Source organism: Panulirus ornatus, chromosome 46 (assembly GCF_036320965.1).
Source record: "Panulirus ornatus isolate Po-2019 chromosome 46, ASM3632096v1, whole genome shotgun sequence".
NCBI lineage: Eukaryota > Metazoa > Arthropoda > Malacostraca > Decapoda > Palinuridae > Panulirus > Panulirus ornatus.
Window position 1 is genome coordinate 29,658,452 of NC_092269.1, and position 14,143 is coordinate 29,672,594.

The following is a 14,143-nucleotide window of genomic DNA, read 5'->3' on the forward strand; positions in this document are numbered from 1 at the left end:
GAGAGTTCGTAAGGTGGAAGACTTTCGATTCCACACCGAGAGTGGATGAGTTGGCCGTAGAGGTGCCCTAGGTATTACAGTGAGGACCTCCATACACACAAACAAGCATGGCGAAAATATCAGCCATACATTGAAGGAAGTGGTTTATGCATCGACACCCTTTCCTAGAAGTGACCTCTCGAGGTTTGTCTGACTAATTGGAGGTCAGAAAATGGCAGAGAACTAAAGAAGGAGATAAGAGAAAGGATTTGCAATTGTGGGAACTGCCGAATAACCTCTAATTATTACTGTAATCCATATTACAAGAGAAAAAGGAAGAAAAATATATGTCCTTATCAGAACTCTGAGACGAGCAACAAATCAGTATAAACACCACGAAATATAAGTACTGTAGAGTCTACGTACTAGATCTGTTGTAAAAACCAGCTTTTGGGGTTATAAGGGAATCAAAACCTTTCGAGCATGGGGGAATCCGAGGGAAGATGTGTACAGAGGGAGTCCTTCATCTTCAAAGGCTCCGGATGGAGGATTACATCAACGAAGGCTCGTGAGGGAGAGGCAGCATCACCAGAGGATCTGACGGAGGGTCTACATTCCTGAAGGCCAACTTAAGGTAGGAAGATCTGTGTCCTCAGAGACTAACTTTAGGTTGAAGGAATCGTATTTTTAGAGGTTAATTTCAGTCTCAAGGACTAAATCCTTAAAGACCAAATTAGCGTTGAAGGAACTACATTCTTAGAGGCTTATTTAAGGTGCGAAGAACTACACCCTTACAGGTTTATTTAAGGTTGAAGGAACTGTATCTTTAGAGATGACTTAAAGGTTGAAGGAGCTACATCCTTAGAGACCAATTTAAGGTTGAGGGTACAATATCCTTAGAGGCCAATTTAAGGTAGGAGGGATTACATCCTTAGAGGCCAATTTAAGGTAGGAGGAACTACATCCTTAGAGACCAATTTAAGGTTGAAGATATAACAAGCTTAGAGGCCAATTTAAGGTAGGAGTAAATGCATCCTTAGAGGCCAATTTAAGGCTGTAGGTACAACATCCTTAGAGGCCAATTTAAGGTAGGAGGAACTACATCCTTAGAGGCCAATTTAAGGTTAAAGGTACAACATCCTTAGAGGCCTTTTTAAGGTTGAAGGTACAACATCCTTAGAGGCCAATTTAAGGTAGGAGGAACTGCATCCTTAGAGACCAATTTAAGGTTAAAGGTACAACATCCTTAGAGGCCTTTTTAAGGTTGAAGGTACAACATCCTTAGAGGCCTTTTTAAGGTTGAAGGTACAACATCCTCAGAGGCCAATGAAAGGTTGAAGGAACAACATTGTCAAAGGCCAATCTAAGGGCAGAAGAACTACATCCTTCAAGACCAACTTAAGGTTCAACATCATTCTTAGAGGCCAGTTTAAGGGGCCAGATTAATGTCAGAAGATCTACATCCCATGAAGCCTATTTAAGGTCGAAAGAGCTATATCTCCAAAGGCCATTTTGAGATCACTAATGGTCAGAACTGATGAATCAAGGATGATACGCCTCGTCTCACCGAAGGGATGTTGATGATACAGAAACACTTCTCAGGCAACGTGCCAATCTTCACAGTCTTGGGAACTTACAAAGTTACCAAGATATAAGTACAAGTAACGTTCAGAGTTAGGAAAGTCATGGATATGTAAGTAACTGATACTTTACGGAGAATATTAGTGATTATAAAAGGAACATGTTTAAAGGGTGGAGGTGATCTATGTGACATTTATGAATGCAAAAGCAATACGTTCCAATGTCTTTAAGGAAAAATGAGATTTGTTTCTTCAGGAGTTTAAATTACATTAAAAGGTCCGAGACATAAACAAAGGGACTTTTACATTACTTTTTTTTTCTAATGGATCAATTAACAGTTATAAGGGAGAGCCATATGGTCTACACAGAAGCATTCTTTATGTAGGAATACGACAAAGATGACATTAGGGAAAGTGCACTATGTTCAGAGGGGCCATTTAAGACGATACAGAGACTATCAGACCAAGTAAAATGGTTTACAGAAATTCATGGAAGTATTAATAACCCTTTAGAGTGGCAGACAGCTATTTCAGATCACGAAGTATTTACGAAAGAATATACCAACGAAGCCTTTTAATTCTAATCTCAAACTTAGGACATAGAGTGCAGATGCATGCCACTGAGGTTTAGTAAGGTCGTATATATATATATATATATTATCTTTTCTTTAAAGTTAATGTGTTTGTTCTGACTACTAAGAAGTGGGGGGGGAAAAAACTTGTTAGAACAGATGTTAAAAAGCCTACTACTGCTGCTACTAAGTTTGTCTAGGTTATATTAGATCATGAAACACTGAACATTGAAGCTTTCCTGTGGAGGCTAATTTATATAAACTAATTTATATAAAAATATAAATGGTTCAGATTAAGAATTCTCGTTAGGAAGAAAGAAGAAAATGGATCACTAAAGAGTAAATACAACACGTAAAGAGGTAGTAAACATGATAAATAATTTCATAGCAGAGAGCAATACTAGATAACTTGGGAAATCCATAAATAAGATACGAGAATTGAGAACAGCAACAAATGAATGACAGCTGATAAGAGATAAGAAAAGATAATGAAAAGGCACTTATAATGGCCCGAAGGAGAGAAGGCAAAATATCTAAATATACAGATGAAAGAAATCAAATGTAAGCCACACTATTGAATGAGGGGAGAACAGAATACGTCAAAACACAACCAAAACATTCAAAACAATTGCGGGGAAAATTAGTGAAATCAACAGAGCTAAGAAGAACCGCAGAAAACCACAGTAAAAACCTGACACAGACGAAAAAAAAAAGTTGTATAAATGAGAAAGATTTCGATAATGAAAGAATAACTGAGTAACGGAAGGTGGAGGAGGGTAGAGACGAACACACAAGCCAGGAGGAAGGGATTGACGTGCAGACGTGGTATACAGCAACGAAAATGACATCCGGGAAGTAAAAGACATATTGATAAATATAAAAAACGGGGGTTTAGGGATGCAAGGGACACAAGAATAAGAGGGGCAAAGAAAAAGCTGGAATAAAAGGGATAGAGAAATGTAAAGAACTGGAGGAACGTAAGAAGAGAAACATAATTAAAGGAGATAAGTTATGAACGAAGCAGAATATTTGAGGGATGTTAAAAGAATATTAGTTAATAATGGGAGACAATATGACACAGAAGACTTAGAGAAAAGAGAGAAAGAATGAAGGCTAGAGAGACACGAGACAGAAATAAAAAGATGTTGAGAGAGAGAGAGAGAGAGAGAGAGAGAGAGAGAGAGAGAGAGAGAGAGAGAGAGAGAGAGAGAGAGAGAGAGAGAGAAGACTGGAGAGGCGCGTGGCACAGAAATCAAAACTAATGAAGAACGAGAGAGAAAAAAGTTGGCCAGACATGAGGCACAGTCATCCTAAATTAATAAAGAAAGAGAGAAAGTTTGGGGTTATACAAGGCACAGAAGTCTAAACTGATAAAGAAAGGGAGACATGGGGCACAGTAAAGAGAGAGGAAAAAGGCACAGAAATCTAAAACAGCAAAGAACAAAAGGAAGCTGGGGAGACACAAGACTGTACCAAAAAACTATACTAAAAGACGAGAGGAAGCTGGAGGGAAGGAGAGACAGACACACGAAGCACGGAAACCAAAGATGACAAAGAGAAAAAAAGAAACATAAAAAAAGGCTGGGGAGTCAGGAGGCGGCACAGTAACCGAGGCTGATAGAGAGAGAGAGAGAGAGAGAGAGAGAGAGAGAGAGAGAGAGAGAGAGAGAGAGAGAGAGAGAGAGAGAAGGTTGTGGGAGAGATGAGGAGGACGGAAGGCACGAAGAACTGACCGGGCAGCTGCTCGGTCAAGCGAGAGAGAGGCCGACACCGCACCAGAGGCAGGCAGATGGTGGTGGTGATGGTAGTGGTGGAGGTGGTGGTGGTGATGTTGTTGGAGATGGTGAGTGGAGGTGGTGGAGGTGGTGGTGGTGGTGGTGGAGAGGGAAGAGAGCACAGACGAGACTCGGCCACCGGCAGGTACGTACTCTCCCTCCTGCGAAGTGCCCGAACACAGGGAGGTCAGTTCCGTCGCTTCTGTCGTCTCTGTCACCGAGGGGCCTGTGGTGGGCGGCGGCAGAGGGGCGGGCCCAGCAGTGAGGGAGGAGAGGGAGGCAAGAGAGCGTGGTTAGTGCGCTCCACACACGTGCATCGTGGCGCCTACCACACTCGACTGTCACCTAAGCACTCACACACGCGCTCGCACACCTGAGGCCATAGTACCTGCAGTTTCTAACCTTCCTGAGACATACACTCAACCCACACCTCAAGGGGAAAATGAAGCCTCACACTCGTATATGTAATATTCATACAGCCACTAGAACATGAGTACATGATATGGACACATTCACTCCCAGGGGTCATTTACCTGGCCTCTCTCACCTTCCTGGCACACACACACACACGCACTTCAAAAGCCCACAGTTCATGGAGAACATGTCCCCTTATTCACGTACACTATGTCATATTCACACATTTACTTAAACATGAGTCCATGACACCTAAACCTTCAATTAGAAAGGTCATCTTCCTGGCCTATATAATTTGTAGTCAGGATCAATACTGTACATTCCTCACCGAGGGAAGATGACTCCTCACACGCAAATAATACATCCTATTCATGAACATGAGTCCATAATACCAGGCTATATTCACTTTCCTCTCTCACTTCCTCATAGCCAAAAAAAATAAGGGGACAAAACATGGTGACTGCTGTAATACACTCGAACACCATAGACCCCCATGAATAAATATGTTTCCTTACACTCACATCATTAGACCCGCAAGCATAGATGTCTTTCCTCACACTCATCTCATTAGACTCTCAAGCATAAATATATTTCCTCACACTCATCTCATTAGACTCTCAAGCATAAATATGTTTCCTCACACTCATCTCATTAGACTCTCAAGCATAAATATGTTTCCTCACACTCACATCATTAGACCCTCAAGCATAAACATGTTTCCTCACACTGAAATCATAGATCATATCCACACACGCACCTGACCGCCAGTTCCAAAGTTCCGACACGACATTGACCCAGGTTGGATAATATCGTGACCTTTCTCTTCTTCTCCAGCTACTCGAAAAGAGAACACAAAATTGCTCCCAACACACCCCTCCAAAAAAAGACGCACCAGTATGGATGGCCATCTTTACCACACGTCCTTAACAAACTTTAAAAAGAACATCCTAAACTTGAAAATGAATTTGACTTATCACACAATAGATCGTTTCTAGACCTGTCTCTCAAACATGAGATCACACCCGATGGGAATTACGGTCGAATAGTTATGCAAATCAGTCATTCCTTGTCATCAAAATGTCTTGCTCTCTTTATCTACCCTAAAGACACTTAAACATTTGTCAATATAGATCTACATACGAGGTGTTGACCTGTCTACCTGTGTGACCAGAGGGTCTTCAGAACACAAGGGCTAAAGTCACATGGTACACCTGTATAATGCAAGACTTCCACCCCTCACCTCATCCTCCTCCATTCCTCCCCCCCTCCAACACACACACACACACACACACACACACACACACACACACACTGGGATTACACTAGACTCATTCCGATTTCCCGGCCAGGTTGGCGGGTTAATTAAGCTCACTGTATAATGATACGGGTCAGCCAAGCCTTCGCAGAGATGGCAGGTGTAGGAGATCAGGTTGTTGTGGGGGCTGGGTGAGGGGGATGGCCGTGCAAGACTTAATGAGCTCATTTAACTCAGCAAGACAGATATATGTAATGTAACTCACGCGGACGGGAGGCCAGCGCGGGGGGACGTGTCAGTGTCGTTAATGTAATCCACCCAGAATCTTCTCGGCGGTAATATATTGTAATCCACCCGGATCTTCGGTGGTATTTGATGTCATAATCTACCAGAATCTTCGGTGGCATTTCATGTAATCCACCGGAATCTTTCGTGTATTTAATGTAATCCACCCGGAATCATTGGTATATTGAATGCAATCCGCCGGAATCTTCGGTGGCGTTTAATGTAATCTACCCGAATCTTCGGTGGTATTTGATGTAATCCAACTGAATCTTCATTGATATTTGATATTATACAATTGAATCTTCAGTAATATCTAATATAATTCACCTGAATCTTCAGTGATATCTAATATAATCCACCAGAATCTTCACTGATATTCATCATCTACGAATGATCAAAAAAGAGCAAAAAAAGAAAAAAAATTCAATAAATTAGATTCATTTGCATATGAACTCCCTTTCCAGTGGAATTATCAGTGAGATGATAATGTTTTCCCAGAGAGCAACACACTGGTGTGCAATTTAAGATTTTGCTTTGAGAATAGATTACATTCTCGTCATTAGCCTCATCAGACGTGTTTATTCTGATTCATGTAACTCCAGCAGCAGTGATGCGCTTCACTGTGACTAGCAGCAACCCGCACTGTTCACTGTAAATGTGGTAACATTGTTGGTGTGTATTTATCATCATCATTACCATCATTATCATTATCACTATCATTATTACTTTAATTATGGTGTTGTAATGACGTTGTATGACACTACGTATTTTGTTAACTTTATCTGTCTGTTTATGTGCCTATCTGTCTATCAATAGACGGGAGTTACCGTCTCTTCTTGTCTGTTTCGATTCTAGTTATATTTGTCTGCTTTTATCTCCCTGTCTCTCGCAGTCTCCCTGTCTCTCAGTCTCTGTGTGTCTCTCAGTTGTTTGGTTGCTCTGCCTCTCGTTCCCTTCCCCACTATATCCCCCCCCCCAACACACACACACACACACACACACACACACACACACACTCATTTTCCCCTACCTCACTTTCTCGCCCTCACTCACTGTCCCCACTGTCATCAAATCACTTTCAATCATTATCACAGATTACCATCTATTTGCTATACTCTCTCTCTCTCTCTCTCTCTCTCTCTCTCTCTCTCTCTCTCTCTCTCTCTCTCTCTCTCTCTCTCTCTCTCTCTCTCTCTCTCTCTCTCACCTTCTATTCTCAGCCTGTCTATGGACCGTGGCTTGGAGGGTCGTCGACTGCTTCTGGTGTCGTGGCCCTCGACCTCTCCCAAGGCGTCTTCCCCGAGCTGGTCTATCAGGAGCTGCAGATGAGAGAGGCGAGACTCCATTAAGTCAAGCTCCTGTTGCTGGTAATGAGGATCCGTGCTCTTACAAGGCCTACAAATGCTTTCTCTCCCTCATCCTCCTCCTCCTCCTTCTTCTTCGCCTTCTGCTGGAGAGGACGTCAACACCCAAGAAGTAAGACATGAGGACACATCCCATCGGGCGTGCTTCAAGAGGAGCGGCCCTCCAAACTAGCGCTGTAGGCACTGCCGATCTGGGTTGGGGTGGGGTGATATGGAAGGGCCTGCTGCTAAAGAGATAATAAAGGTCTACTGCTGATGAGCTACTGAAGGGTCTGCTGCTCAATGGTTACAGGAGGTTCTACTGCTGGAGAACTACTGGATGTTCTGCTACTGAGGGGCTTGTGAAGGGCGTGTTGCTGAAGAGCTATTCAAGAGACCTTCTGCTGAGGAGCTACTGAAGAAGCCAACTGCTGAAGAGCAGGTGCTGAAGGGGCACTGAGTATCCTACTGCCTAGGGGGCTACTGAAGGGTCTATCAAAGTGACGCAAAACAAGAAGACCCTCCAGATGGGAGTAGCCTTCGCCAAGTTAGAGTCACAAGACAATGGAGAAGATAATCCTCACCAATTTCAAAATGAGTTGTGAATAGACTTGCAGGCAATGCTGATCTTAGGGACATACAGACGATATTGGCTTACATTGCAGCTATGTCTACTGAACTAATACTTTTCTACAGAGGACAGGACATGGGAAGGATAAATAGCAACAGACCTGATGGTCTATCATGAAGTTATCTGCTGGAAGACAGTATATTGGAAGGTACAGTTAGCAGCAGACCTGATGGTCTATGATGAGGTTATCTGCTGGAAGGACAGTAATGCTATCATATATCCCTAATCCCTGCAGACAGAGGCAGGATGGTAGTTGTCTTTTGAGACCATAAACGAATACATAATGAAACATTCTCGAGACATGAAACAATTATTGCAAGACATTGTAGACCTTGGAACAGACATGTAAAAGGACCTTACTGTGGAAACTCCACCTTGAGGCATAGGAGGTTGGGGGTCTGGCCTGGGAGGAAGGGAAGAGGTAGTACGTCAGGGAGGAACACTGTCGTTAATGCAAGCGGGAGGCGCGGTACAAGCATCCATCGACTGGCTGGTCTGATGGACCGAGACAGGAGCAGTGGTCTCCATCACCTTCGACAGGTCGCTCGTCCTAAAGGTGGAGGACTGACCGTCAGGGCAAGACATGAAAGGAAAGTCTTGCTCATTTTTTTTTTCTTGAACCCTGAAGGCCCCCTAAGTTTGAGGTCATATGTGATGGAAAAGGGGGAGAGGGTGAGGAGAAGAAGGGGAGGTTAAAATAAGAAAAATTAATGAGCATCAGTCTGTTAGTCTACCTCACGCGTGACAGGTGACAGGTGTCTGTCACTCGACCCTCTCTCGCAAACACACCTGTCCTTCCAGCGGCTGTGACCTCTGCGCCTCACCTGCAGCTCCTGCTCGCGCTCTCGGAGCCTTCTGATGAACACCTGACGATCGCTCTCCGCCTTCTTTAGCTGCTCGTGCAGGTCGGAGAGCTCGGAGTCGCTGTCCGGGTTCTTCGGCGGCTTCAATGTAGCTCGGACCATCCGCTTGTCGATCGTTCCCTGAGGGTTGCGTCTCAGCTCTATGATCTGTGGGCAGGGGCAGGAGGGAGAGACGGGTGGTGAGACACGGCGGCGGTGGTGAGAGACGGAGGAGACAGATAGGTGGTGAGAGACGGAGGAGACAGATAGGTGGTGAGAGACGGAGGAGACAGATGAGGTGGTGTGAGACGGAGGAGGTAGATAGGTGGTGGTGGTCAGAGCCGAAGGATAGAGATGGTGAAAGACGAAGGAGGCAGGTGGTAAGAGACACGTTGATACAGGTGGGTAAAGACGGAGTAGACAGATGGTGAGAGACAGAGACATAGGTGGCGAGAAACAGAGACAGACAAATAAGACCCGGAGGACTAGACAGGTGTTGAGGGCATAAGACACTCAAAAACTGACGGGTAACCGGCCGGACATGGAAGAGAAAATACCAGAGACAGAGCTGGATGTGATGTCTACTTTCTGGAAATGAGAAGAAAATGTCGAAAGTACTGAAAATACAGGAATGGACACGATGGCAATACCTGGAAATGAAATTCCTGGAAAATATGACCACTTACAATGATGACCATGATGGCAGATACCTGGAAATGAAAGTACTGGAAAGTATAGCCATGTACAGCTATGCAGATGATGGCACCTTCCTGGAAATGAAAGTACTGGAAAATAGAGCCATGTACAGAGGTGTACATGATGGTAGCTTCCTGGATATGAAAGTACGGGAAAGTATAGCATGTACAGAGACGTAGATGATGGCAGCTTCCTGGAAAGTATAGCCATGTACAGCTATGTAGATAATGGCAACTTCCTGGAAATGAAAGTACTGGAAAGTATAGCCATGTATAGAGGTGTACATGATGGCAGCTTCCTGGAAATGAAAGTACTGGAAAGTATAGCCATGTACAGAAATGAACACGTTGGCAAGGACCTGGAAAAGGCAAGAAAGCATTGGAAAATCCAGGCCAGGGTACAGGAATGCACGTAACTCTAACTGACAGGTGACAGGTGACGTGAATGGCCTGTCAAAAGTGGTCTCGAAATCGAGAGAGAATATGGAAAGTGAAAAAAAAATATCTTCATTCACAAACAGCAAAATACGAGGCAGCGATGACGCCATGCAATGGTGAAGGTGATGCATGGCGGAGGGTAGCGTGGGGCGAAGGTGGGGGTTTGGGGCGAAATTTCGTGATATAATTCAGAGTGGAAGTTCGTTCGGATGATGCGGAGGGAAAAATGATATCCAGCGGTTCGGTGATTCGCATGATTATGGGGAGAGAGAGAGAGAGAGAGAGAGAGAGAGATGGCTTTATGGGTGCGATTGTGGTCCTGAATGTGTGTGTGTGGGGCGGAGGGAATAGGACGATTCAGTCATCTCCCTCGAGAATTTGAAGGAAGTCATACCATTCAGCGCCGGAGGGAGGCAGGTGAGACCCCGGGGGAGGGACGCGGTATGGAAGTTATTGTCACGTGATTAGAAAAAGAAGACAAAAGCCTAACGAGATGTTTGGTTCCACATGAGTCTGTAAGGGATTGAGGCCTGATGCTACGTGAGATGAGGATCTGAGACTCAAGGCTGTACAGGTTCTGCATTGCTGATTTGGACTGCTCAACAGAGAGGGTTCGAGGTGTCATCGACCAAGCTTGCTTCTCTTGTAGAACGATGGATAATTACGATCGAAGCTGAGGTATAGATGATCTTGATTAATCTAATGCATCACGCTATGGTATAGAAATATATACGTCTTACAGGCTTCCATGACACGTCAAAACCCACACATTTTACCTCAGAGACACAGTCATGTCATTGCATTCAACGCAAAGTTCGTCCCATACACTGAAATCGCAACGAAATGGAAAGTCTGACCTTCACAGAATCATCGGGGGGAAATATATGGACGAGACTCGCATGGCTGGAAAGGATTGATCGGGGGATAAAGGGAAAAATCTTGTGGACAGTGGGGAAGAGGCATAACCAGCAGCTTCGGAATTCACTGCCGAGGCTTGTACGTGCCTGCTAGTTTGTCGAGGAGCTGTGTCGGAGGGCGTAAGACAGAAGGGGGCCTGGACGTGCTTATATGTGCGTCGAAGAGCTCTCCCGGAGGTTGTAAAGACAGTCAGAAACCCTGGACGTGCTTGAACGAGAGGGAAGGAGCTCCCGTGAGAGGTGTAGGACTTTTGGGAACTTGGACGTGCTTGCACGTGGGTCAGAGAGCTCCTCTGGAAGGTATAGGAATGTATAAGACCTGGACAAGCTGGCACGAAAGTCAAGGAGCTCCTCCTGAAGTTGGTTAGGGCTGTCGAGGACCTGGACGTGCATCCACGTGACTTGAAGACCTGGACGTGCTTGTATATAAGTCTAGGAGCTCCCTTGGAAAGCACATGACTATCAAGGACCTGGACGTGCTTGAACGCAAGCCGAGTACCTGGGCGTGCTTGTAGGAGAGTGGAGGAGTCCCCTTGGGGAGAGTAAGGAGCATATATCTGAGAATAGCAGCAGCTGCGACAGATGTGTGCGGGAGGAGAGAGAGAGAGGACGGGGCAAGGGAAGGCCAAGTGAAGCGTCGTGGAAGATTGCCACACAGGAGGAGTGAAGGGAGGAAGATTTATCTTCAGATCAGAAACGCTATAAGAAGATTGAGAGATGCCAGGCGGGGCGCGAAATCTAAATCTGAGAGCGATGCGGAGTGGACTGCCTGAGAGAGAGAGAGAGAGAGAGAGAGAGAGAGGAGCAGCTCCGGTGTGTTGAGAAAAGTGTGGGATACGGATAGATCTTTGCTGATGCAGACAACACCGAAAGGAAGATACGTGCGTGGAACTCATACGTTAGTTAATATGGAAACGATTTGGATGTACGAGGAGAGGACAGATACCCGAGGGGCCCCAGTGGCCCATGTCAGAGTTAATTGTTTTGAATATGAATCTATCAAATTCTTAATCGAAGTGGACTAGGTTAGGATATAACAGAAGTGAGCTGTATTCTGGTCTCAATGGTTCCCAATTTACATAAGAGGTGTTAGGTGTATGTGTCTGTCTATCTCGCTGCTGAATGGTGTCCATTAATGTTTTCAAAATGGGTACATACCTGCTCTCGTAAGATGTCCAACATGTTAGTTTGTCTTGTCTTAGAGTCTAACATATCTGACTCGTCTTAAGCCGTCAAAGACACGAAGCCGTCCTGTCTTAACCTGTATAGCATTTGCAGCAACCTCGTCATAAACTGTTTAACATATGAAGCTATAACATCTTAACCTGTCTAGCATCTGAAGATATCTCGCCTTGAACTGCCCAGTCTTTGTAGCTGTCTCGCCTTAAACTGCCCAGTCTTTGTAGCTGTCTCGTCTTAAACTGCCCAGTCTTCGTCGTTGTCTCGTCTTAAACTACCCAGTCTTTGTAGCTGCCTCGTCTTAAACTGCCCAGTCTTCGTATCTGTCTAGTCTTAAACTGCCCAGTCTTCGTATCTGTCTCGCCTTAAACTGCCCAGTCTTTGTAGCTGCCTCGTCTTAAACCACCTGACACATCAAACTGCCTCGTCTTCAACCTCCTAACACTTGTAGTCGCCTCGTCTGCTACTGTGTACGGAAAGAAGGGCCACAAAAGAGCATCCTCACCTCACCTTTTAAACTGACTTCAAGTTGACATAAAGGACAGAAAGGACTGCTTCCGGGAGAACACTGTCGAACTCGCCGTTCACCTCAAGATATGAAGAGGAACACAACATTCCTCCCTTCCTTCAACTCCGTCGCCCCCCCATCCCTGACCCGTCTTGGCCACGGAAGGGCCATAATTAGTAAGTGGCTAATGGCTCCATTAAATCACCCGAGCTAATGAGGTATGTAGGAGAACTTGCAGCGAGCGGCCTCCATCTTGAGGCCAGTGTGCCGCGCCCGATACATCACTCCTGCTGGAGGTGTGTCTGTGTGTGTGTGTGTGTGTGTGTGTGTGTGGGGGGGGGGGGGGGTCTCAGAGGAGGAGTCTGACGACCCCCCCCCCCCCCCCCAAACTGCTGAACTCAAAGTGGTTCGCCTCCCTTGCCTCAACTTTGCTGGCAGGAGAAATTAGTTTGTCTCTGACCAATTAGGTCAAGATGGTGATGTGTGTGTGTGTGTGTGTGTGTGTGTGTGTGTGTGCACTTGTATGCGTGAGAAAGAGAGACCTCTACATCAGATACATCAGACACACTACACACACACACACACACGCGCGCGCGCGGCCAGTCAACCATTTTTCGTCTTCCCTCATCTATCTGTGTAACAATTCATCTCTCTCTCTCTCTCTCTCTCTCTCTCTCTCTCTCTCTATCTATCTATATATATATATATATATATATATATATATATATATATATATATATATATATATATATATATATATATATGCAAGAGCCTAATAGAATTTCCTTTCTGGAACCATTGCTTTATGATACTGCCTCCTTTAACTTACCTTCAGTAAGATGTACTCCCTCTAGAGTACTTTAAACAGCTGCCTCATCATTATTTGCGTTATCTTAAACTCCTGAACATCTGCCTGTTCCATTGCGTAATTACCTACATATACGCCCTTAATGACCCACATTTCTCATACGTACCTGATATCCTGGACAGTGACAGCAAAGCCTATATTCACACAACTCTGTACCAGATCACCGACCATATATACATATATGTATATATACTCCCAGTATAATGGTGTTCTCGGACTGGTATAATGCCACACCTTACAGCTGCTGCATCTGTATATACGCCTGACAGGCCCGTAGTAACTCGTTATGAATAAAGATGAGGTCTTGCGTATGACCTCTTTAATATGCAAATTGGTGATTTCATTCCCTTGAAAAATAGATTTGAACGTCGGTCTATGAGTAAATCATGTTTTTGTATATTGTTATCATATATAGACCAGGACGTCTCATATGCTCATAGGGTCCCGGGTTCGATCCCCTGAAGATTGGGGAGAAAGAATACTTCCCACGTATTCCCTGCGTGTTGTAGAAGGCGACTAAAAGGGGAGGGAGCGGGGGGCTGGAAATCCTCCCCTCCCGTTTTTTTTTTTTTATTTTTCAAAAGAGGGAACAGAGAATGGGGCCAGGTGAGGATATTCCCTCAAAGGCCAAGTCCTTTGTTCTTAACGCTACCTGGCTAACGCGGGAAATGGCGAATGGTGTGAAATATATATATATATATATATATATATATATATATATATATATATATATATATATATATATATATATATATATATATATATATATGTATATGTGTGTGTGTGTGTTTGTGTGTGTGTGTGTGTTTGTGTGTGTGTGTGTATGTGTGTGTGTGTGTGTGTGTGTGTGTGTGTGTGTGTG

General features: G+C 44.6%; 1 protein-coding gene across 1 annotated transcript in view; it reads right to left on the reverse strand.

Moving 5' to 3' along the window:
• Window positions 1-14,143, reverse strand: part of GABA-B-R2 (gamma-aminobutyric acid type B receptor subunit 2) — a 351,207-nt gene that overhangs the window by 35,679 nt on the left and 301,385 nt on the right. The window contains 3 exon segments of the mRNA XM_071688897.1: window positions 4,060-4,132; window positions 7,068-7,179; window positions 8,659-8,844. Coding sequence (XP_071544998.1) covers window positions 4,060-4,132; window positions 7,068-7,179; window positions 8,659-8,844 — 371 coding nt within the window.